The sequence below is a fragment of the Lytechinus pictus genome, chromosome 19 (genome assembly GCF_037042905.1).
Source record: "Lytechinus pictus isolate F3 Inbred chromosome 19, Lp3.0, whole genome shotgun sequence".
Taxonomy (NCBI): domain Eukaryota; kingdom Metazoa; phylum Echinodermata; class Echinoidea; order Temnopleuroida; family Toxopneustidae; genus Lytechinus; species Lytechinus pictus.
Genome location: NC_087263.1, coordinates 7,468,712 through 7,494,780, shown reverse-complemented (window position 1 = coordinate 7,494,780; position 26,069 = coordinate 7,468,712). Strand labels below are relative to the sequence as shown.

Genomic DNA, 26,069 nt, shown 5'->3' with positions numbered 1-26,069 from the left:
AGAGGCAGTCATGGGACATTGCAGGGGCCGCGGAAGCGGGGGGGGGGGGGGGGGGGGGGGCTGGGGGGCTTCAGCCCCCCACTTTTTTCCAAAACCGTGTACAAAAACGTAAAAATGACCATAGGATTGTGATTTTTTGCATGGTCAGCCCCCCCCCCCACTTTGAAAACCGTTCCGCGGCCCCTGCATTGGTGAATCTAGTCTCAATACTTCAGACTCTGCATTATGCATGCAAGCTGCGGAAAGCAAAGGTCTGTGCCTGTAGACTAACGAACATTGATGCTATGCTGTAAAGACTTTTCTTTATAGATACTGGGTGGAGGAACGCTTAAGTATATTTATTCGCCCCTTAAAAACCTTTGATAGAATAGGCTACATCTGAATCCTACATGGCCAGTTTACTCTCGTTTCAACGATTACGTAAGAATACAAACATTTCTATTCATTTTCTGTATTAAGCTCCTTGATGTGAAAGTGAATTCGGACAGATAGGTGTGTGGTTATAACAGTGGTTATAGGGTAACGCCCCAATATTGTAGGCCTAATACAGCAAAGAGTGTTGTACTTCTTGAGGAATAAAATCATCATTTTGGAACTTGAAGTCTCTATCGCTGCATCACGATGCGCATGTTCGCTGTCTTCATCCTCTTCACTTTAGCCGCGTACTCCTCCGCCCAGGTCATTGGTTTCGGCGGATGCCCCGACATCGCACCAGTCGACGGGTTCAATTTCACCCGCTATGCGGGGCGGTGGTACGAAATTGCTCGGTTCTACTATGCAAGTGTAGACGGGGTAGAGGGTATCCGATGTCAGTCGGTCAATTACACCTTGGGAGATGAGTATATTTACGCCAATAACTCCGGATTCGCTAATGGGAGAGCCTTCTCGTTCAAGATTCCGATTAGAAGGCCGACTGAAAACGTAGGAAAGCTATGTAAGTAAAAACAAAAACAATAATGATAAATAATATTTGCATGGTCACCCCCTCCCCCGCCCCACTACCACCCCTACGTTAAAAAAGGTTCTTAGAGTTTGACCACATGCAAATCTTGTGATTTGATTTTAAACAATATGGGGAGCAATGTTCAAAACCTGCATGTGATGTATTTCGGTTGTATAATGATATAGTGTTCTTCATAATGTTATCATTAATATGATAGAACAAAATGTTCATGTCAAGTGAAAGAAGTTTATAAATGAAATCACTTCAATTCAATAAAGCATCTAATTTTTAAATTTGAAGTACAATCTTCTTACAGTCATATACCCCCTCTCTCCATTATGTCTATATGCAGACTACGAAAATGAAAACGGGCCTGCGGAATTATCTGTGGCTTTCGTGGACTACGACAGATACGTCATGCTCCACGGATGCACCGAGTACCTCTGGGGCTTCATCAACGTCCAGATCAACTTTATTCTCGCCCGTCAACGCAGAATGTCCGAGGAGGACTTCGATGACGCTCTCCGATTTCTCACCTCAAGGGGTGTCAATGTACGGAAGTTTATAGAGTCTGATCAGCAAAATTGTCCGTTTTAGGGCGACTATAGCCCCGAGAGGGATGACGACGACGACGACGATGATGATGTAAACGAGATGATGATAAAGACGGTGGAATACTAATTAAAATTCGTACTGTTTTTCTTCTACTCCAGATCTTCCAATTAAGGCTCCAATAGCAATGATGATAATAAGTGTATTTTCTTCTGTAAATAGCGAGTTTTCGTAATTGTAACGGGGATGGATCATAAAACAGAGCATCTATTGAAAATGCTCGTCAAATCACAATAAACAGATTTGAGGTCTTTGTCGAAAATTGGTGAGCCGGGACAGCAGATCATCCTAAGATTCAAAGCTGAGGAAAAAAAATCAAATATTGTCGTTTGTCTAGAGTCCGGGGGAGTGTTTCATCAACATTTTCATCCGAGAAGTCTGGGGAGTGTTTCATCAACATTTTTGTCCGACAAGTTGTCAGATCTGACATCTTTCCTTGATTCTGATTGGCTGAGAGACACTGTTACTATGGTAACTGTCGGATAAAACAGGGGAGCGTTTCATGAAAGGACTTGTCGGACGTTTTATCCGACAAGTCCTGTTTTATCCGACAGTTACTATAGTAACAGTGCTTCTCAACCAATCAGAATCCAGGAAAGTTGTCAGATCTGACAACTTGTCGGACGAAAATATTGATGAAACGCCCCCCAGGACTTGTCGGATAAAACTTCTGACAAGTCCTTTCATGAAACGCTCCCCTGTTGTCAGATCTGACATCTTTCTCTGATGTTGATTGGCTGAGAGGTACTGTTACTATGGTAACTGTCGGATAAAGTGGGACTTGTCGGATAAAACGTCCGACAAGTCCTTTCATGAAACGCTCCTCCGGACGACACTGCTGTTTTGATTCACTGATTTTCGACAAAGGATGATTTGTCATGAAGGGCTTTTAACAATAACGTTCCAGAAAGTGTCTGTGCAGTGGTTTCGAAAACTCTGTCAGTATATTGTAAGAGTATATGATAAATTTACCACCAGGTTAATTATTAAGACCACACTTCTGTCTGTTGCAAACTTATTCACTAATTTTGACAAATAAGAAGCGTTCTTCAAACAATTCTGCAATTAAATGAGGAGTACAAGAGATAACACAATTATGACATGAAATCAATAAATAACTGCACACATTATATTTCTGATTGATATGAATGAAATTATATATGAAATTACAAATTAGTGACATCGTGGACAATAATACCTTGGACTTGATCTTTATTTAGCTTTTGAAAATACTCCAACACCGAGAATGCTTATATCCCTGTCATTGATTTGTTCAAAGTAGATGCAAGAATACATCATAAGTTGGGGCACATTGAATTTTTGTCATAACGAATGTATACGATTTTGATTTGTATGATTTAGATAGGTCTGTTCGTGTATCTGATTTATGAGGACGAATAAAAACTTCTTTTTTTCTTATCAAAACATTGAATTATCAATTCGAAATTTTCTTATTATAACTATCTGTTTCATCCGGCAACGTATACGCAATATCGTGAACACAAGAAATGATTTTACCAGATTAACTTATGTTTGACCGATAGCGACTATGGCGTTGTCTTTCTAGTATATACTGGTATACAGACTGAGGCCTATTTGACTGTTTGATAAATGAATAATTGAGAAAAAAAGATGAATTCCGGCATTAATTGTTCATTATGACTTAAAGTCAGTCGTTTATTGACGGGTGTATGCTGATTGATTACTTTTGAATTCATTGGTTGATTGATTAGTTGATCTATTGATTGATTGAATGATTGAATAGTTGATTGATTGATTGGATGATTTATTGGTTGATTGATTTATTTATAAAGTGATTGATTGAATGAATGAATGAATGATTGATGGATGGATTTGTCGATTAATTGAGTGATTGGTTCGTTGACTGATTGATTTATTAATTATTGGGTGATTGTTTGGTTCATTGATTGTTTAGATTGGATGGTTGATCGATTGATTGAGTGAACAGCTGTTGTATAAAAATGAAATTAAACCCTCTCTTTTCGAAAGAATTAGAATATACCAATAAGGGAATAGAAAAGTATATTTTTAAGACTGATTTATTGCACACTGAATAGTCGATTAAGTGAGTTTCAGTATAAACTCTAGCATAATATTATATACACTATAACCATCACATTTTCCGTTTTGGTCTTGTTTCGACCAATTTATGCTCATTTTGTGAAAAGGAAGAAGAAACGTATGAACATCTATTTTATACTTGTAAATGAACAAAATCACTTTGGGATCTGTGTGCTAGATGTTTTAAATTTAGTTGGCAGGAAATTCTTTTCGGGAAGCAGGAGAGAAGTAAGGTAAATATCAATTAATTATTCATGATTTGATTTTAGTTAAATCTTATTTACACAAACCGAGAATTAAAGAAAAAAACCTCCTTCATTGAATGAAATAAATAAATAGTATTAGAGGGGATCAAAGAGAAGAAAAGATTTTGGCAACAAAGAGGGGGACTCTTACAATCCATTTCTCTAAATGGGAAAACTTAAATATTAGACCATGAGCCCAGGGCCAGTTCTCCACCGGATAGGGGTTGGGGCCATAGAGATGTTTATGGAGGGTGGGGTCCAGGGCTAAGATTGTTGTTGGGATAGGAATTGTATGGCGTATCGCGTAAAAAAAACAATATAAAAGTTGTGAGCGAGCAAAATTTCTACTTTTTAAAGCAAAAATCCAATTTTGCGATAGATTTTGAAATTATATTCAGAAAATCATATCATATTTCACCATAATCCATTTCCTTTCCTTTCCTTCTATCTATTTTTTGCTTGGTCTTGATTTTTTTTTTTGGGGGGGGGGGGCGAGAGTAGGCCTACCCAAAGCCACCCCCCCCCCGTTTTTAAATAACTGAAAATTGACCTCTTTATTAGACCTAATATTTAGCATGATATGATACATTTTGCTTGAACGATGAAGGGATGAGAAAGAAGAAAAAGAAGAAGAAGATGAAGAGAAAGAAAGAGAAGAAGAAGAAGAAGAAGAAGAAGAAGAAGAAGAGGAAGAAGAAGAAGAAAGTCTTCATCAAAGGATTCTGATTGGTTCAAAGGCAAGGGTAAAGTTCCGCCTATGAACTAAGGCACGATCGATACGATTCGTCAGTCAAAGTTGAGAGTTACCTGCATGACGTATGACCAATGAAAATAGTTTTTTCAAACCCCGCGCGCTACATACGGTATGCGACTCGACTGCATATCATACCGAAGTCCACTGCACTTCAATTCCGGGAAAAACAATTTTTGACCGTACCATACGTACCGTACCGTGATTGAGTTCGAGGAAAAACTTGTCTTTTGAAAAACGGTGAGCTACATAATATTATGCTCTTCTTAATTGTTTTGGAAGGATATAAGATTAGTGTGATCGTTAATCGGAGTGACCATGGGAGTGTGACCCTTTTCTTACGGTACGGATAGATCGAAAATTTTCGACAGTTTTCAAGCTGACACTCGACAGGCGACTTGTACTTGGCCCACGCCAAGCATCGGCTCCCGACTCTGCTTGCACGCCATGCACAGCGGCGCAGCTGAAGGGATGTTGGCCGCTGCTCAGCTCACCGTAGCGTAGGATCGACCCACAACGAACAACTAGTTGGGGGTCGGGTGTCGTGTCCGGACACTTTAATCTTTATATTTTTGATAGCCATCTTTTTTTGTCTTTGGATTACAAAATATGAATTCAATAGTTTTTATCATCTTCTACTATTTTGTTCTCTAGTCTAGTAGTACTAGGCCTATAGAGTGAATCAGGGACAACTCGGACCACGGGACATCTCGGACCGTGGGCCGAGTTGTCCCACCCGTTTCGTGATTTTTTTCCCACAAACTTGCGTCTATTTTTCCGTCAATTCGAAATTTCTTGTAATGATTTTCTAGAGATATGGTCTGTTGGTAATGTTCTTCACTTTCTATTACTTTTTTTTCGCTGAAGTAAAAAAAAAAGTGTAATTTTAGGCGTTTTTCGACAGCTTGCGATTCCCATAGGCGCGCGTGTATTAACTGTGTTGGTGCTCGGCTCGGCCCCGCTCAACAACTGACTTGATTTTGTGATCATTTCTCCTCAAGTTACCACTTTTATCGCAGAAGATGGACTTTCTTGTATTCCATTCACTCTATTTTTTCATCACAAGGATAAAATTCGGTGTATATGCACGATTCTGTTAAAGTTTTTCATCTTTTCTCTCTGGTCCGAGTGGTCGTAAGAAGCGAACAACAGATGAACGGTCCGCTGCTCTTCATCGCAATTCTACGTAGCTCGGCCGCTGAAACTGGCGGGGTGGGATTCAGCCCGAATCCCCAATGGAAGTGGGCGTGCACAGTCGAAGAGCTGAGCTTGACTGAGTGAGAGAGAGTGAGTGAACTGTACTGGAGCTAGGCTCTGCTTTTTTTTTTGTAAATATATATATGTATTTTTTTATTTTGTCTATATTGATTTTCCCTGGTGTAGAGCTTTAAGATTTTAATAATTTAATATGCTTCAATTTCTTTGACTGAGTGTGACTGTGGTGTGGATGTTTGAGTCGCACAAAAAATACTTTTACGTGGGTGGGGGCTCGGGGCAATTTTACTCCTGCCCCCAAAATGTGAAAAAATATTTGCGGTGTAGATGTGTGGGCATGCTAGGCTGAGGGTATAGCCATCAATAAAAAATGTTTGATTTGGGGGCTTAATTTTTGATTAAATTATTTTTTACAGGATTTAAAAAATAAAATGATGTAATTCATTGTGCCCCTTTCCATTCCTTGTTTTTCCCTGATTTACTTTCTTTAATTTTATTTCTTGGTCTTAAGGGTGGATGTCAGGCTGCCGGGGTGGAATTCAGCCGGAATTGCCAATGGAAGTGGACGTACTTGCACAGTAATAAGCCTGGAGACTCAAGCCTTGCCCTGCAGTTGTGAATATTTTTTCAATCAAGTTTTATAATAATCAGTTGGCTGGTTCAATAAGGGCTACTCAGTCTTATTCCCATTTGAAATATAATCAGGGGCGGATCCAAAATTTCCCTACATGGCCGGGGGGGGGGCATTTTGTATAGGAATTTTTTGACAAAAGGTCTTCACTACCAAATCACAGTAATTTTTTCCCCAGGAAAAATTTGACAAGCAAAGAAAAAAAGGTTTTCAGTTGCCTTTTGAGTACCTCTAAACGGGGGGGGGGGGGGGGGGGGATTCGCCACTGGAACTAATGTCCATTTCATTCAGTTTTTCTTTTTTACAGGAGGAAAGAATAGAGTAAGAAGTGCATGTAAGCCCTACATAGATTAACTAAGAAAGATTCTAAGAAAATAAAAATAATGGAAAGGGTGACATTTTTGAAATCATAGATAGATCGTCTGCATCAAATTGATAATCTTTTGGCTGGAATATCTTATTTCTTCGGACTCTCATGGACGGCCTTCTCATGTCAAATCGCTGTATTAATATTCAAATTTGAAGCACACTTTTGATAGCATTTGTACTTAAAACATTAAAGGGGAAGTTCAACCTCAGTTAAAAGTCATTGTAGAATAGCAGAAAAAAATAAAATGATATTGGTGAGGGTTTTAGGAAATCAATCAAAGATTAAAAAAGCTATACTTTTATATTTTTAATAATTTGGTGTATAGAAAATATTAATGAAATGTAATTTTCTAGAAAAATCAAAATTATTTTTTGTATCTTCAGAATATATTAAGAGACAAATCATTTCACATACGCTCCTGAAATATAAAAAAAAACAATTGTGAACCATTTTGTAGTGCATAAAATATCAAGGGGCAGCTTCCCATATATGACGTCAAACCCATTGTGAACCTGACATCCACTTGGACTAGCTGCATTGAGGTATTTCTCTAAAGACTAAACTGATAATAATTGTATCATTCACATTTAACGTATCACATTAATCAGGGACAGATCCAGGATTTTCCAAGGAGAGGGGGCACATTTTCCTAAAAAATGACACGCAAAAAAGTTTTTCACCTAACTCATCCACAAAAATAATTAGCAAGCAGAAAAGAGAAAAGAGTCGCTTGAAAAAGCGGGCACACTTGAGTTAGAACCGCATATTTGCTAAGATTTTAATTGTACCTCTCAAGGGGGGGGGGGGGGCACGGGCCGGCTGTGCCCCATGGATCGGCCAGTGACATCAATATCTATTCATCATGATACATCATGATGTGGACATGAAAAAAAAATACTTTTATTACAGAATGTTCAGTTATTTTTTTGTTATCTATGTTAAATAATGAAAGTAGTTTGAAGTAGACCCGAACTTGTTTGTTTCAGAGGGTTAATGGTTGCACACATAGGTGTTTAAATTAAAAAACAAATAGTTGGGTTTGCATGTTAAGCGCTGTTCTGCTTACGAACTTAATATCCTTTCATCATGCAGTCACTAATTGAAAGCATTTTGGCAAGAAAATGCTTGAGTTTAGTCATATAAATGACAGAGTATAGATCTTAAATGACGAAAAACAACATAATATTGAATCAAATTTTATAGCCCATTTCGTCGACAAGAGTCCGGTCAAGGATGATAATTATCATGATGTAGCCTATCTCTATCATTTTTACCTCTGCCCTTTTTACCTCTGCCATTTTTACCTCTGCCATTTTTACCTCTGCCATTATTACCTCTGCCATTTTTACCTTTGCCATTTTTACCTCTGCCATTTTTACCTTTGCCATTATTCCTCTGCCATTTTTACCTCTGCCATTTTTACCTGGCACCCCCATATTATTCACAACTACAGGGCCAGGCTAGTCTCCCAGCTCAGGCTGTGCACATATGTCCACTTCCACCATTGGTGTTTCCGGCTGAATTCCACCCCCAAAACAGTCGTGTGGCTTACTCAAGTAAGCCACACCACTTGAGTAAGCCACACCACAAAAAGGCACAGAACTAAACTTAAGTTCTACACCAGGGAAAATGAATTCCAAAAAAAAGAGGGAGCAATTGAAGCGGGCGAGCTTGTAATGTTTCCCTTACTCAAGTAACAGAAAATTGATTGAAAATAAAAACATAATATTCATAACAGCAGGACCAGGCTAGTCGAAGGCTGTGCACGTACAGTCAGTCCGCAAGCCCCTGTGTTAATAAGCAAATGAGCAAGATTTATCCAAGTCCTCTCGTGGCTGAATTCATGTCCCTGCAAAATCTCGTGAATTGTGAGACTTTCTTTCTCAAAAAATTTAACCACTTTCTCCTTGAGTAATATTGATTATTTTTGTACCATGGGCAAGAGTAAATGTTACCCTTTTATATTGGTCATTTCTTTTGAATGCAATATTTTGATAAATAAATGAATTTTTTACCTGAAAAGATGCATCAAACATAATTTTCTTCCTCTGTTTTCACTTGCAAATTGTGCAACATTTTGTGTTTTAGGCACCAACATTATTTATATCATCAGAAAGCTCAAACTCTATACTTTCTTACAATGTCACTCTTGATATGTGGCATCTTTTAGATCGGTCAGCAGCCAGTTATTTCCATCAAGATGCAAGACGAGATTTCTGAAATTTCTGAGTAACATAAAATCCAGAGTTCTGATTGGCTGAATACTGTTTTCAAAACAAACAGACGCGGGTAATTTGAAGAGATTACCACATGGTGAGTGTGACCTTGCAGAGGCCCAGTGTGGGGAACATTGGAATTTGCGTGGGTGTGTGGTCTATGACCAATCAGAGCGCAGTATTCTTGTTTTTGAGCTGCCAAATGTACTTGGCCTATGAAAAGCTGGCTGCTGACCCATCTAAAATATATCTTCTTATAAAATTATATTATATTAAAGCTTAGATCTTCAGCTTTATCATGATTTAAAAATCATTTGTGCCTAAACAGAAATTAAGTGTGAAAAGAACAACTTTTGTGGCATGAAAAAAAATATTTTGTTTCATGTTTTAGATCAAAAGTTTTTCCTACATTACAACATTCTTTTAAAAATCCAAACACATGACCTAAAAGAATGATTCTTCTTCTTTACAAAGATACCAAAAACATGAAATTTGGTCAATATTTAGAGCAGCAATGGCCGAATAAAAAGAGGTGCTTTGGTTCGCACCAAGCTCATTAACTATGCAAAAACCCTCTTGTCATGAATATCACTTGGATAAAAGAAGCTACTTTTTCAGGGCTTGCGGACTGACTGCGTATGTCCACTTCCATTGGGGTTTCCGGCTGAATTCCACCCCGGCAGCCCGACGTCCACCCTTAAGACCAAGAAATGAAAATAAAGAAAGTATATCAGGAAAAAACAAGGAATGGAAAGGGGCACAATGAATTAAATCATTCTATTTTAAATCCTGTAAAACTTAAAAATAATTAAAATGAATTGGGGGTGGGGGGTTGTAATCAAAAAAAATTTAGGGGGTTTGAACGCCTGTAACCACCCCCTGCGTACGCCACTAAATTGAAGCATATTATTGCAACTTAAAACTCGGCTCTCTACACCAGGGAAACTCAATATGAAAAATAAAAAGGAAATTTATATACAAAATAAATAGGCCTAAAAATAATTAGTTTAATTAAAAATTAAGCCCCCAAATGAAACATTTTTTATTGATGGCTATACTCTCAGCCTGGCATGCCCACACATCTACACCGCAAATATTTTTTCACATTTTGGGGGCAGGAGTGAAATTGCCCCGAGCCCCCACCCACGTAAAAGTATTTTTTGTGCGACTCAAACATCCACACAGTCACACTCAGTCAAAGAAATTGAAGCATATTAAAATATTACAATCTTAAAGCTCTACACCAGGGAAAATCAATATAGACAAAATAAAAAAATACAAATATATATTTTTTTTTTAAAAGCAGAGCCTAAAGGTACGTCCCGACCCCTTTCTTCAAGCTGTAGTTCACTCTCTCTCACTCAGTCAAGCTCAGCTCTTTGACTGTGCACGCCCACTTCCATTGGGGATTCGGGCTGAATCCCACCCCGCCAGTTTCGGCGGCCGAGCTACGTAGAATTGCGATGAAGAGCAGCGGACCGTTCATCGGTTGTTCGCTTCTTACGACCACTCGGACCAGAGAGAAAAGGTGAAAAACTTTAACAGAATCGTACAAATACACCGAATTTTATCCTTGTGATGAAAAAATGGAGTGAATGGAATACAAGAAAGTCCATCTTCTGCGATAAAAGTGGTAACTTGAGGAGAAATGATCACAAAATCAAGTCAGTTGTTGAGCGGGGCCGAGCCGAGCACCAACACAGTTAATACACGCGCGCCTATGGGAATCGCGAGCTGTCGAAAAACGCCTAAAATTACACTTTTTTTTTATTTCAGCGAAAAAAAAGTAATAGAAAGTGAAGAACATTACCAACAGACCATATCTCTAGAAAATCTTTACAAGAAATTTCGAATTGACGGAAAAATAGACGCAAATTTGTGGGAAAAAAATCTCGAAATGGGTGGGACAACTCGGCCCGCGGTCCGAGATGTCCCGTGGTCCGAGTTGTCCCGACCCCAGTCAGAGTAGCCTATAGAGTATAGTATAATAATTAATATTCCCTAACATTTGTACTAATTAGTACTAACGTTAGGCCTACTAGTACTAGGCCTAGTACTACGAATGATGAAATTAGATTTAGAATTATAGAAAGTTGAATTAAAATTTGTCTTTGTTTTTTGTCTGAGTTTACACATGTACTTTTGGCTTTTGCTTTGCTTGTAAATTTTTCCAAATGACTTGAAATCTAAAATTGATTGTTCAGACACAAACAGCTGGGTATACTAAGGTCTAGATCTCATAGTCATAGAGGCTGTTCTCAGTCATTACGCTTTCTAAAATTAGTTTACTAATACTATTATTATTATCTGTATTACTAGTATTATTATCTGTATTACTAGTATTAGTACTGTTGGAAACTGATTCAGGAAACCAGTTTGGAAGACCGCTTTGCTACACCAACAACAACAACAACAACAACAACGCTTTGCTAGCGTTCCAACTTGATCACACGAAAGCCCGGGGGGCCACTTACATTGACGAGTGGATACCATGCGCGACCAAAAAACACGTAAAAAGGATGTCTTTTTCAAGATAGGGCACGTTAAAAAAAAAAGAATTTTTAAACATTTTTTCACCATGTCCATGGTTGAGTTTTTTAAATATAAATTTCAACAATATAGGACCTTGTTTTTGATGATTGAATTTATTTATGAAGTGATAATGCGATCATCCACTACCATGTCATGTACAATTGCAGTCTAATTCAGAATGGAGTCAGACGTGTCGGGAAGAGATCATCATCCGGAAGACACCAAAAGCTCGGAGGAAGAAGAGGAGAGTCCAGATGAAAACCAGAACCTCCTAAGACGTTCAGTCACCCATGATGGGGATAACAGGAATACCTTGCAAGTTCCTGAGGGGCGAGGGCGCTCTCTCAGCTCTCCCATCAGTCCTAATATCCTACTCAGCTTCTCGGCAGCGTCAGAATCTGTCAGGAGGTAAAAAAAAAAAAAGAAAGAAGAAAGTTATTTAAGGGATATGACCCTGGGAGTTGGTTGTGAGAATAGATCAAATTTATAATGAATGCAGAGTTGTTACACTACTCCACCATGGGCGGAAATCCCAGGGGGGACACAATATCAAATGTCCCCCCTACTATTTTTTTTGCTTGTCAAATTTATTTTGGTTGAAATGACATTACATTTGGGAGATAACCTTTTTTTTTTTTTTTGCTTGTCGAATTTATTTTGGTCGAAATGACATTACTTTTTGGGAGATAACTTTTTTTTTTTTTTTTTGCTTGTTAAATTTATTTTGGTCGAAATGACATTGCATTTGGGGTGATGAACTTTTTTTTTTTTGCTTGTCAAATTTCTGGCCCCTGGTCCCCCCTACTTTTGGGGAGAGATTTCCGCCCTTGTACTCCACATTCATTCACGTACATGATTATGCCTTGTAATGTGAAATACATGTTTTGGGATTGAGTTAGCCAGCAATATTGAATTTTGAGCTACAGTACCACAGTACGGTATTCAAGTTGCCGTTTTAAAGACTTTGTCTTTAGATCTAAGAAATGTTAATGGAAATCTTTGTCAAATTTGGACAGATCTGTGAACAAATATTTTGCATAGTTAATCACTTTCAATCAATGTAAAACTATTCCCAATGGAGGTACAATGTAGATAGTAAAATGTAGTGGACTTAGTAGTGGTAAATAATGTTACAGTATTGATACCATTGTATATTTTGATCTGTTCACCTAAGTATCATTTCATTGCCACTGACTGAACAATTAATTCATCCTTCCATCATCATTGCATTCGTCAACCCATTCATCCATCCTGCCTTCAATCCATCCACCGATTCCACCCATCTATCCAACCATCTATCCTTCACTCCATACTTCCACCCACCCATCCGTCCACCCACCCATCCATCCATCCATCCACCCACTCATCCATCCATCCACTCATTCACCCATCCATCCATCCATCCATCCACTCATTCACCCATCCACCCATCCATCCACCCTTCCACCCACCCACCTATCCATGCACCAACCCATCCATCCATTCATATAAAGCATTGATCCTTTGGGGTAGCATTTCATAAAACAAATCTTTGTAAATTTCACTGACTATTTTGCTATGAACCAATCAGATGCAAGGATGTCAGTATCTTACAACAAAAACCAGTGAAAATCACTGAATATTTGTTTCATGAAATGCTCCCCAGATTGTCAGGAAGCAGTAGGATCTCCTACCAGACCTTTGACTGGGAGTCGGCTAAACTCAATGTTGAAGAAGCAGAGGAAACCCGGATAGAGAGCGTCATCAAAGCAAGCAGATCAATGCTAGGATTCCAGGTATGACTTTGGGTGACAGACGAAAGGCCCATACTTTAAAGAGGGAAGTGGGCTGCAATTAAAGCAGGAAGAAAATAGAGAGATATGTATATTATTAATGAAGCTTGCCAAGTTTTCATGAAACCCAGCTGTAGAGGATCATCCAAGCCTATTAAAGCAAGCATCCAAGCCTAAGCAGGCCCCGTCTTACAAAGAGTTACGATTGATCAAATCAATCTCAACTGTATGGAAATGCATCCATAGCATAATTTTTTCTTGAGGAAATTTGCAAAATCTCCTTAGTAAACAAAGAGAATCATACTGAATCTTCAAGAGAATGTATGAATGAATGTACATGTATGAATGTATGAATAAACATATCTAAAAAAATATTTTGAACAAATTTACATTTTAGATGTTGACGTTGCTGGCCGTCCACAGTTGTGATTGATTGGATCAGAAAGAATTGGAAAATACATACATGTATATCATTGAAGCTTTGCAATAAATAATTAACAATAATAAACAGAGGCACATGTATTGATTTTCAAAGTTTTAATTCTTTGATATTGCATGGGAGCAACTTCCCATATTTCAATGCAATTTGAATAATATTGACATCTAATATGGTTCATGGTGATTTAATTTTGTTGTGCCCCTGCCAACCATACTTCTTCCTTTATGCAAGTGACCGACAATGACCTTGTGAAATTTCAGGGTCAGAGGTGAGAGAGGTTGTTAGTTTCTTGCAATTTTAGAAATTAGGTCTGTTATAATATGTGGGCCATCCTGGGAAAATGGGTATAATAGGTGAAATTTTGGATTTTGGTTTTTTTATGTTTTCTGGTACATGGACACATGTACAATGTGTATACAAAATATTAGAGTCTAATTCATATTTAAATTAGAGATATGGCCAATTGAGTCAGGGGTACCCCCCCCCCCCTGCCTGGCGGTATGGGTCGTCATGGTAGTCGGGCTTATTATTCATCTTTTCATGATAGGGAAATGTTGGTTCTTTTGTAACGCCCAACATACCTGGCATAGGCGATGTGATCTTTTGTAGTGCAGACATAATTTTTATATATACACAGCTAGGCAAATACAATAAAACAAATTATTCTACATATTCAACCGCACCCACACTAGAACCCACACCCACACACTCACATTTCATGCAAAAAAACCCTTATGGAGACTATTTGTCATACTATATATAGTTCGTCATAGCGCGTAGTTTTAACATGAGAGGAGGTTCCCAGATCCAATGACCAGGGGAAGATGGGGTTGGGTTATTCATCTGATTTTTTTGTTGTTGGGGGGGGGGGGGGGAGGGGCAGCTTATCATTTTTTTTGGGGGGTGCCCACCCCCACAGGCCCCGCAGAACATTTTTTGAAAATGGGAGGGGCTGTCCATGCAAAAAAAAAATCACAATCAAATTGTAATTTTTTACATGTTTATACATGCGTTCTGGGGAAAAAAAAGTGGGGCCAAAGCCCCTGCCCACCTCCATCCTAGATTTGTCCCTGCCCTTAACCCCCCCCCCCAAAAAAAAAAAGACACCACCATGCTGTTTGTCCATACTTCACTTTCTCGCAAAGTAAAATCTAAAAAAAATCATGCTTAAGCTTTGGAAAATAACCACAAACAAAATTCAATTTTGCAAAACCAAGTTTTTTCGGTGGCAATACACAATAGTGAAAAGCTGATGCGAGCTACATTTCATAAAGATTTAATATGACAGCAACTCTTGATGAAATATCAACTTTCATTGAACTAGCGAATCAGGAAGCAGAAGGTTCACTGTTTTCATGGTAGTTTTCATTCGAGCAAGGGATCATATCCATATAATTAAATGGGCCACATTTGTTTCTTTTTAGGGATGGAGTAGTCATGAAAATATATTTCACAAATTGCTGCCAAATTATCTGGATCACTGAAGGATTTTCTTAGGTCACTTCGTTTGAAAAGAAGAATAAAACTGTGCATAAAAACTTGGCTCCACATATTAATACGACAGGTATTATAACTAACAAATACTCACAAATACATAGTCATCTTTTCTCTGCTACACTCTGTACACGTGTGTAATGATATGCGTTGTAAACATCTTATGCTTGAATAAAAAAATAATATCAGAGTTTAATTCTTGATATGGAAGAGACTACATACATTTACTCTCTTCTATGCAGAAGTATTAGCAAAACTCAGGAATGTGCATCGCTCTCCACTGTCCAAATTTACACTAAAAATGATATAAAACACGATAATCTCTCCTTAGTGTGTGTGTTTAACATTATCACAAACTTCTTAATACAGCAGCAAACTTACCACATTTCAATTTTCTACAATGACATCCTTCTAATGACTTAGCAAACGTTACAAATTAAGTTTAATTTTTTTATCAAAAACTTCATGGTTTGTTCATTCAAAGTAAAACATGTATTCATTGTTCAATTTCCTCTCCTACCGGGGAGGCCGCGAGGTGCCTTGTCTTCATCTAAGATCTTTCCATATATCATATTCCCTCTATTTGGAAAATCCAGTTGATAGCTTATCTGGGAGTATCTGAGAGACTATGTCAGCAGGGTTCACCAAAGGGGATAATTTTCTGCCTCTGCATTGTTTGCTTTCTTCATGTTCCAGTCTTAAAAATGCCACGTTCCGATGACTCAAATCTACATGTTTGATGAATGCAATTGAAAAGTTCACCGATATTAATGTGTTATAAAAACAGTCACATTACACTCTCATTTCTTCATGATTCATGGACATTTATCAACAACATGATATTTAAAATACATTAACTTTTCACTCTTTGGCTTTATGTAAATGTTACTTGTATTTCTAATAAAGGTGGAAGTACTCCCTGATGTCATATTTTTCTACCAAAAATAATAAGATTTAACTATTGTTGGGTAAAAAAATCCCTCCAAAATTCATGAGATGTTCATATTTAAATGTTTAATTTGATCACTTGCAAAAAGCTTTCTCTGCATGAGCCTTTATCTAAATTCTATATTTTTTTTTCATTTTTTATTGTTTTTATCATTTTATATTTTTTATATTTTCCATAATTCTAGATTTCATGTACTAATAGTGGTAAAATAGATTTTAAAACAATATCTTATAAAACGGCAATTAATTAGTGGAAAAATCGGTTACAACTGACATGATAAAGTCAAAACTGGCACACTATTTCCATATAGAAATGGATAAAGCATGGAAAGCTACCTGAAGCTGTGGTAATGGTGAATCCCATATCAGAGTCTTAAAGTACTTCTTGAAGGGCTGCTGTCAGCTGTATGTTGGTTCTGAGATGTCTTGTCCTCACTGCACTAATACAGTTGCTCTGTAGATCCCGTGCCTTTAACATGTTTAACACAACGAAAGAAAACAAGGCCAATTAGTTAACAAATTTTCAGAGTTAAAGTTTATTTAAAAAAAAAACACTACTTAAGAAAAAAAACTTAAAAAAAACCAATTAAAACTATAATTTTTTTTTATTTTCAAAAATATGTCTTTTCATTTTGTTTTATAATAATGAATGATTTTGTGTAGAAAGTTGGCGAACCTCATGTAATGTAGCTCGACCAGATTGTAGAAAAAATAAGAAATACCCCCACATCCGCCCCCAAAATATATTGTTATTTTTGAATAAATTTCTTATAAATTGTGACAATCTGTTTTCTAGTTGTAATTTCGATATCATTTGCACAGCTTTGGTGAAGCTCATACCAAATAGACCCCACCCCCTCCGAAAAAAAAAACAAATTTGAAATCAGAAGTCCGACAAATAAGAATTTGTTAGAAGAGGGGATTTGAAAAATGTCCATAATTAACCGATTTAAAAGGGTACTCCGAGCTGAAAATAATTTCATCAAATGTAAGTAAATGCTGCAAATTTCATCAAAATCTGATAACAACTAGATCTAAAAGGGTTTTTCATGCATTATAAAAACAGTTATATGCATGTCTTAATAAATATTCGTTAGATGGGCTGATGATGACACCCCACTTTAACTTTTCTTATAACAAAACATGAAATCATACTTATTTTATTTGGTCATAGGGGGGGGGGGGGGGTGATAGAACAAACATAATTTCATGTAACAAGGTGAGACATCTTTGCATCACTTTGTCAAGTAAATTCATAAAAACATGCATAGAACTGTTTCACCGAAATCCATATCTTTATAAATTATCATAGCTCTTTTACTCCTTGTCCAATTTTGATTTTTTTTATATACATTTTTTACAAACTTGTTGCATGTGATAGATTTAACTTAAATGGTTACAAGTATGTAACGAAGGCCTATCTAAGTACGTGCAGATCTAGATCTAGTTGATAGCCTAGGCATACATAAGTTAGATCTTAAAAAGGCCGTCAAAGTCCCGGACAAATACCGCGAATCGCTGCAGCAGTCGCATGTAATTTGACGTTTAAAGTCGTTCCTAAAAAAGCTCTCTCTCGATCGATCCACATAAACACGCAACACAAAATTCACATTCACGTGTTTAGTTGCCATGTTCCTCGCATCGCAATTATCAATGAATTTAACAAAACAACTCAATCTGCAACATAATTTAACTTACCTTCATGGATGTCAGCCAAGGGAATTAAATTCAATCAACATGTACCGTATGGGTACTAGTATTCAACCCGGCATAATTCAAAGATTTTGACATATTCCCCAAAATATTTAGAAATAGGGAATTTATCTTAATTTCATACCTTTGTTATTTCCAGGGTAATCTGTTGTCGATATTTTCTTTGTCAATCTTTCGACTCTATGCGCGGAGGATCGAATTATGCGGCGATGGCCTTTTGCACTGAATGGTACTAGTATTCAACCTAGTGAGGATTGATAGCAAATCTCAAAAGGGTTTAGATTGCTAAATTAGATCTAGATCTATGTAAGTCTCTGGCTTTGATTAATTCCCTGTTTGGTCTCATCTCAAATGGTCTAGTCCATAGTCGGATGGGACAAGAGCAGATTGAGAGACAGGGCCATCTTTCATCGCTAGGTTGAATACTAGTGCCGACGGGTTGAATACTAGTACCAAAATCCGTCGCCGTATAGTTCGATCGCCCGCGCACACAGTCAACTGGTTGAAGAAAAAAATAACGGAAAAAGAATAACTAGCACTTGCTCTTGGAAATAAGACGGGTCTGAAATTCAGGTAAATTCTATATTTCTATAAATTTGAGGAAACTCTCCAAACGGGTTGAATACTAGTGCCCTTACGGTATCCGAACCCGCCACCAAATATATCGAGCCGATATCCACAGTTCTGAAAAATAAAAATGCGCCTGACATTTTTTTTTATTTCCCGCGGGTTGTTTGTTTTGTTTTTCCTCGCGACGCGCGCCAGACAAAAGTTTGATGACACGCGTATTTAAATGACGTCCTAGCGCATTTATTGTCTCTCACCAATAGTCTGGTTTTTGCGCGACGCCACACATATATCTTGATGTACAATGGCAGAGTCATAAATAATGATAGCATTCATTTTCAGTATCCATCTTGGGTCATAATAGCATATAAAAGTGTATGCTTAATGCACTGAAAAAAATCATTGCCTATTTTCTATTAAAAGTGACACAATGGAAGTCTTAATGCCATGGACAATTCGCTGATCAATGCTTTACATTTCTTGAAGTGCGTTTTTTATACGTTTTCATATTTCAAGCAGTGCGGGGATGCCAAAATCTAATGCTGTAGAATGACTATGAATGAAATGTGTTTTGATTTTTCAAAGTGCATTGGGGCTATTCCACGGTTACTCACGTTACATTTGGAGATACCTTGACTCATACTTGGAGCTGTAACTCCATTATTATTCATAGGAACTAAACATCTTTTTATCACAACAAAGTATGCAGTCTGACTATCCTTTGTATAAAAACAAAACTTGGGAAATTTTATTATGCTCCTGGCAAATCTTTGAAATGTGTCGGTTACTCATGTTACATGATTTGGACATGCATAATATGAAAAGTCGACATAAGTGAAAAGTGTCCTCATAGAAGGCTTTAATGAAAGTTGATTATTTCCATTTCAAAGAAGTATATTAGGGAGACGAACTTTGTATATAATTCAAAAATAAAGAACACATGGTTTTTACTAGGGGTGCAGATAAAGTGGTTACTCACGTTACGGTTCAGAGGGGCTATACAGTACAAAGTCACATTGAGCTCATGTCCACCAACCTATGGAATTGCCCATTATTATTTTTTCATATTTTGATCAGTGCGAGGATTCAGAGATCTCCGACGAGGAACGGGGAGTGGTAGTTGCGGAACTGGAGCAGGAGTTCTTTGAGATGCCCCCGAGATCATTGAATAACTCTGCACAGACAGCCGATAACAGAAGGAGAGCGTTACTGCGTATGACATCCCTGAACTACGATTCGGTGATCGACCGTGAAGTGAAAATGAGACAGAGAGCTTGGACAGATGAAATGGATGTAAAGTCGAGAAAGAGAAAAGGTGTGTTACGTCTAATTTTTTATCTATTCCATTAAACATCGGCCATGGAACAAATACATGTAAAATTGTGCCAAAATGTAAGAATTATCATCTGATAGGGTTTTTTTTGCATGGTCATCCCCCCCCCCCCCATTCAAAAACTGTTCCTCATCCCCTGATAAATATCCATCTTCATCTATGCATGTTATGTTCATTTTTTTCATCCATCCATTCATTAATTTTTTCTATTTTATTTATTGTCTATATAGTACTGAATCTTTTATACATGGCAGCTTTATGATTAGTCTTAAAAATACTGCTTTACAGGAAACCTTGCTTGTTTAATAAACAAGATGCAACATTAAAAACAGTATAATGTTCCAAACGAAACAAACTAAAGGTCAATCTTTATTCACAAATTCTGGTTACCAGCATTCGGATGATGGGCATGTACTGTATAAAAGTAATGCAGCTTTGTTAAATGGTATACACAGTGTTAAGAAAATTATAATAAGTAAAAAGTCAGCAAGTGGTGGAGTATAAATATTGGTATGGTGGAATGGTCACAGAAAATGATGAGAGGAGCCTGATTCAACCCACCCCAGGCCGGGAGCATTTTTTTTAAATTCTGGCCAATTTAATTTTGATACTGTTACAACAACTGGGATTAACCTTCAACCTTTTGACTATGTTTTACATGTAGGTGTGCCGTATATGTCTCTTCATGCTAAGCCTGTTCCGTACAACGGAAAGGGAAGGAGAGTGTTCATTGAAGACACTCCGATTTCTATCAAGATAGTCGACTGCGGTAGAGTTCATTCAACACTTCATTTAAACCCAAATCAGTAAGTATTGAAAAGTATCAGGAAATACGCACAAAACATTACTGAATAAAAATTGACACTCCGTGAATATGCATGTATGCCACAAAAAGCACATTTCCTTGTTGCACAAGATGCATTTTGAGATCAAGTTTTCAAAACATTCCTAATTTCCTGAGATATTTATGTACAGTATTGAAGTTTCAAATTTCTAGAAGTCGCATATCGTGACGTACAATCACAAATTTCCTCCTGCCATAGTATTATTGACCCCTTCTGTTTGATGTGTGTTCAGTTTCTGTTTAACTAAGAGGTAGGTAAACATCCTTAATGATTGTACAGTGTGTCCAGGTTAAAAGATGGAACATATTACCAGACCTGCCAACCAGTACGTTTTTGGCGTATTTAGTACGTTTTTGCTACCAAAATACGGCAGTACGTTTTTTCTTTTAAAAATATGTTTTTATTTAAAAAAAAATCATCTCTGTATGGATATTAGATCAATATAATTTCAGGTAACTTTTTTTTTCAATCATTTTGTTTAAAACCAGGGTGAGATATACACATGTTTCAATGTTTTTTTTTTCATCTGCAAGAGCAGTGCGCATTATAGCTTGCGTGCAGCTTGAGCGCCGCGATGAGCGAGTGCGCCACCCATTTTATTATGAAATACACTTTTTTGGGGGAAAATACATTTTTTAAAATCACAGAATACAATTTTTCATTCCCAGAGGTTGGCAGGTCTGCAGTACTCTAACATAAATAAGAAAAGAAAAACATTTTGACAATGATTTGAATCAATATGTGAGAATTTTGTATGACTGGCTTTGCCAGAAAAGGATGTTTGTAGGCTTAATTGCAGGGTTCCCAGCCCATCGGGGAAATCAGGGAAAATTATTTTACTTTTTTCCAGTCAGGGGAAAATCAGGGAATTTGATGAAAAATACCACAAGTCAGGGAAAAATGCCTGAAATGAGGGAAAAATCAGGGAATTTTGATCAGCCCAAAAGTCGAAAGCATGGTAGTCAGTCAGACTCTGTTTTTTTTTTGTTACATATCAAAACAACATCCATTGAATGACTGGTTATGGTATATCAAACTCAGTTTTTTCTTCATGAGATCTAGTCTTTGGTTGACAGGCTACCTTGCATTCTTTTTTTTATTTTATACTATACATGACTTGTACACATGTAACTTGTACAGTACATTTAAATTATAGTGAATATCAAAAGTCATTTTTGACTTAGTTGTTTAAAGGACAAGTCCACCCCAACAAAAAGTTGATTTGAATAAAAAGAGAAAAATGCAACTAGCATAACACTAAACATTTCATCAAAATCGAATGAAAAATAAGAAAGTTGTGACATTTTAAAGAAAAAGAAATAGTGAGTGAGGGATATCATCGATTCTCCCATTTGCTTGTGACTAAATTGTGCATATAACTATTTTGTGAAAAATAAGCGAAAATTTAAAATGTCATAACTTTTTATTTTACATCGATTTTGATGACATTTTCATCATTATGCTTGTCTGATGTTTCTCTATTGATTCAAATCAACAATTTTCTGGGGTGGACTTGACCTTTAAGGAGGAAGTTCTCTCTGAATTAGAGTTCCATTTTCCAGGACACCCAACAACTAAACAAGGAAATCGCCTTTAGAAAGATTTGATCATATTTCTAAACCAATCCAGTCTCACTTTCTATTGATTGACAAATAAAAACAAACATCTTGAACAAAGTTATTTCCTTGGCAAAACAATCCAGATATTTGCACATATGTTTATCTTGATAAAAAATAAAAGATAAAAACCCACCCTCTTTTTTGAGGTTAAAGTCCTTTGCAGTTTTATTTGATATTTTAGTCTCCTTTTTAAAATCATATTTGTATGTGATAATTATGTATCTTGACATTGTAAATTTGGCTGCCACATATATGATACATGTACATGTATAAAAGAAATATCAACTACCTAATAGCTGGATTTACATGTACATAGTGCTTTTTGCCTGAGGATGCAAAGCACTTCTATTTATATTACCCTGGCTTTAGTTCGAGCTACCAGCTTTTGAACGGTGCCCAGTGCATTCAATGAAGTAATCCTGCCGGATACCCATTTACCTCACCTGGGTAGAGTGCAGCACAGTGTGAATAGATAATAATAATGATAATGATTGTGATATCTTATTGAGCGCACACACCGTCCAGTGACGCTCATGGCGCTAGCACAGCAACAGTTCCTTTGGATATACAAACAACAACAAATATAACCAGATAAAAAAGAGATCTTAACAAATACAACCGAGTACATATATTTAAAAAACAACAGTTTTGCATCACCCACCGGAATTCCTAGCTAGATCCTGGTGGGGGCTGGTGCCCTCCTACCTGCAAATCCATGCTGAAGCAAAACACGCCATGGCTAGGATTCGACCTGTGACCCTCTGTTTGAAAGGCGAGAGTCAGAACCATTCGACCATAACTCACCCATGTTACCATGTTTATGCATGGTAAAGTTAAATAGCAAAACCATACATTATACACTTCATGTCTATTGTTTTTTTCAAAGTCATGTAGACAACCTAATAAATAGATGGGTCACCTGTCCATGTACCTCATTCAGAATTTGAGCTTTTAAAAATAGAGTTTCTCAAACGAAATAAATCTGTATTATACACTTCCAAGCCTTAAATTAAGAAATAGTGTATTTCTATAATATTTTTCACCATGAAATATTTTGCATTGCGCAGGTACCACATTGAGATTCGGCATGGGCCTTGCTTGTGGGCTGTGCGTCGACGGTACAATAATTTCCTTCGACTTCATGAGGAGCTCATCTTATACAAGGCACGGCTGCATATACCCATGGGTAGAGGGAGGCAAGTTTTCATTATTCAATTGCATTGAAAAATCTCCCCAGGGAGTGTGAATGTCCATCTATGTGTGCAAGACTGATTAAATCCAATGTTATACTATCTTTGAAGAAAGAAATGCTAATAGAAGATTGACAAAAAATACATTTTAGTCACTTTTGCGAGGAACTTATTGTCCGACAGCTTAAAATAAATTGGTAAATTCTGATTTTTCAATTCATAATGAGATTGTAGAGCAAAACTACTTCCTCATTTTGTGCCCAATGCTCACAAGACATAGTACATGTACACACATTCTTCGGAGGCGAAGACGCACAAGGCACATTTTCTTTGTGTGTTGGTGGCACTGCAATCTGACGATTGTGTAGTGTGTGCAGGCATTATTGTCATTATTATGGTTGGATTTTCCTGTAAATTAATACAATGTCTGATTTTCTCTTTACAGCCATCGGGAGAGATACCGATTATTCCGAGAACTACCCGACGATGTCAATGATCTTCCTCACTTTCCGAGGACATTAGATGCACTTGTTCGTGCTCACCAGCTGGCCAAAAGAATGGTAACGTCAGTTTTTGACAGTCCAGCAGAAAATCCATAATAAGTTGCCCAAATTGAAACAGCCCTCCAATAATTTTTGGCTTTTACCTATTTTAGTAGTGTGGCTTGGTATCATTCTCTACATGTAGATTAATCATTTACTCCAGAAATGTTTACACTATGCCTGTGTTAAGAAATTATATAAACATTCGTTAAAGGGATGCTCCGGGCTTAAGATATTTATATTTCAATAAATAGATGTCACATCATCAGCCCACTTAATGAATATTAATGACGACGTGCATATAACTGTTTTCACATAATATTGCTAAACTTTTGAAATTCAATAACTTTGTTATCCGATTTTGATCAAATTGTCAGCATTTTTCTCTGTGAATTTTACTCTTTTTATTTAGATATTATTTTCTTTCAGCCTGGAGCATCCCTTTAACCTTGATCAGAAGATAAGACTGTTTGCACAGTTGGATGTTACTTGTTTGTACACATTCAGACATATTTCTGTATGTTTTATCAATCAAATAATGATATCCTCCTGTCCCTCTCTCTCCACATACTGCTGTATTGTTGTACCTCCTTCACATTCTCTCTCCATGCTTTCATACACACCAACTACTTATCTTGCTCCTTCCCCCTCCCCCTCTCTTTCTCTGTCTGTCTCTCTCTCCTCCCCCTCTTTCTCATTTCATTCTGTTCTGTCTCCTATAATGTTTTTTTTCAGTCTGAAATTTCTGGCGCCCTTCTTTCTGCCTCCTTCCTTATTTTGGTATTTTCTTTTATCCAAGATAAAATGGATCTCAGAATAGCAATCCAGGTGGGTGTTTCATAAAGCTGTTCGTAAGTTAAGAGCGACTTTAAGAATTACTGGTGATCATTTATTGTGGTAAATGATAGTCACCATTATTTTAATTTGTGATTATTAAGCGTGTGAGAAAGGATCACCAGTCGTTCTTAAAGTTGCTCTTAACTTACGAACAGCTTTATGAAACACCCACCAGATCATACATGTAGCTTAGGCTAATGGGATTAAAAATGATTACAAAACTGATTTAGCCCCCCAAACAGGCAAGTATTTGTAATTGTTAAAGTCATGCTTAAAGTCATAGCTATATGAAACTAGTATCCAGTAATGATAAATATCTTTCATTGTATTTCCTAAATACAGCATCAACTTGAAAAATATCTCCAGGGCGTGGTTAATAACCCTCTCTACAGGAACCATCCGAAAATGGTGAGAATACCGGTATTTCAAGATTGTAAATAATGGGGGAATAATTAGATGGGATGATTTGAATTTGCCCCAGAATAGCCCAATAGAGCCTATGAATTCCCAGACAGTTCTATGCAGATTGTAACATAATGTAGCAAATGTTGGTTATGAAGCTCAGAATGCAGCCCTGGAAAGAGTTTACAACATGCAAGTCCCCCTGGAATAATATTCCTTAAAGGACAAGTCCACCCCAACAAAAAGTTTATTTGAATAAAAAGAGAAAAATCCAACAAACATAACACTGAAAATTTCATCAAAATCGGATGTAAAATAAGAAAGTTATGACATTTTAAAGTTTCGCTTAAAGAGAAATTCCAGTAGTTGCAGTAAACACTGATTTCATGAGAAAGTCTGTAAAACCAGGCTTAATTGTCAGTATATCATCGAGGATCTAGATCTGGTACAGTTACATAAACTGAACTTTGTGAAATCTTGAAATCTACGCTGAAAAATGTTCAGACTGAACTTCCCCAACACAGATAAGCGCACGTGGGACAGTGTATAATTATTGCTTTGAGCGTCGGGCCCGACGCTCTACCCGAATCCTGTGCTTATTTGCTGATTTCTCAGCAATTACACAATTTCTTCCAGAATCCTTTGGCACATGCGTTTTATATATATACAAACAGACACTTTGGTGGTCATTTCATTGGATTCTGTACGAACTCATTTTGATATCGTTACCAAAACTAGCATTTACCTTAAACAGTTATACAGTATGCACAT

The 26,069-nt window shown here is 37.1% G+C and overlaps 2 protein-coding genes across 3 annotated transcripts in view; both read left to right on the top strand.

Annotated features, from left to right (window-relative positions):
• The first annotated feature begins 465 nt into the window (after window positions 1-465).
• LOC129282579 (apolipoprotein D-like) lies at window positions 466-2,987 on the top strand. Of its 2 annotated transcripts, XR_010296609.1 has the most exons (3): window positions 466-934; window positions 1,296-1,940; window positions 2,234-2,987. XR_010296609.1 is itself a non-coding variant. In XM_054918462.2 (2 exons), exons 1-2 carry the CDS (start codon window positions 622-624, stop codon window positions 1,538-1,540), a joined length of 558 nt encoding a protein of 185 aa, XP_054774437.2. In that variant the 5' UTR covers window positions 466-621; the 3' UTR covers window positions 1,541-2,987. The 2 variants fall into 2 exon arrangements, 1 of the variants encoding a protein (XP_054774437.2); XM_054918462.2 differs by having other exon boundaries at window positions 1,296-2,987.
• A 1,795-nt stretch (window positions 2,988-4,782) lies between these two features.
• The window catches only part of LOC129282665 (phospholipase D1-like), a 54,655-nt gene continuing 33,368 nt past the window's right edge, over window positions 4,783-26,069 (top strand). Inside the window, exons 1-8 of the mRNA XM_064113777.1 lie at window positions 4,783-4,873; window positions 11,765-12,005; window positions 13,243-13,372; window positions 19,608-19,845; window positions 20,528-20,669; window positions 23,395-23,523; window positions 23,963-24,077; window positions 25,239-25,304. Of these exons, the coding sequence (XP_063969847.1) occupies window positions 11,776-12,005; window positions 13,243-13,372; window positions 19,608-19,845; window positions 20,528-20,669; window positions 23,395-23,523; window positions 23,963-24,077; window positions 25,239-25,304 (1,050 nt within the window). The 5' untranslated portion in view covers window positions 4,783-4,873; window positions 11,765-11,775. The remainder of the gene's footprint in view (window positions 4,874-11,764; window positions 12,006-13,242; window positions 13,373-19,607; window positions 19,846-20,527; window positions 20,670-23,394; window positions 23,524-23,962; window positions 24,078-25,238; window positions 25,305-26,069) is intronic.

What these genes read in the sequence shown, in the direction of transcription:
- LOC129282579 (XM_054918462.2), top strand. Translation starts at nt 622, where the DNA reads ATGCGCATGTTCGCTGTCTTCATCCTCTTCACTTTAGCCGCGTACTCC. An exon ending in TGAAAACGTAGGAAAGCTAT is followed by an intron (nt 935 to 1,295) that starts GTAAGTAAAAAC and finishes GTCTATATGCAG; the next exon opens with ACTACGAAAATGAAAACGGG.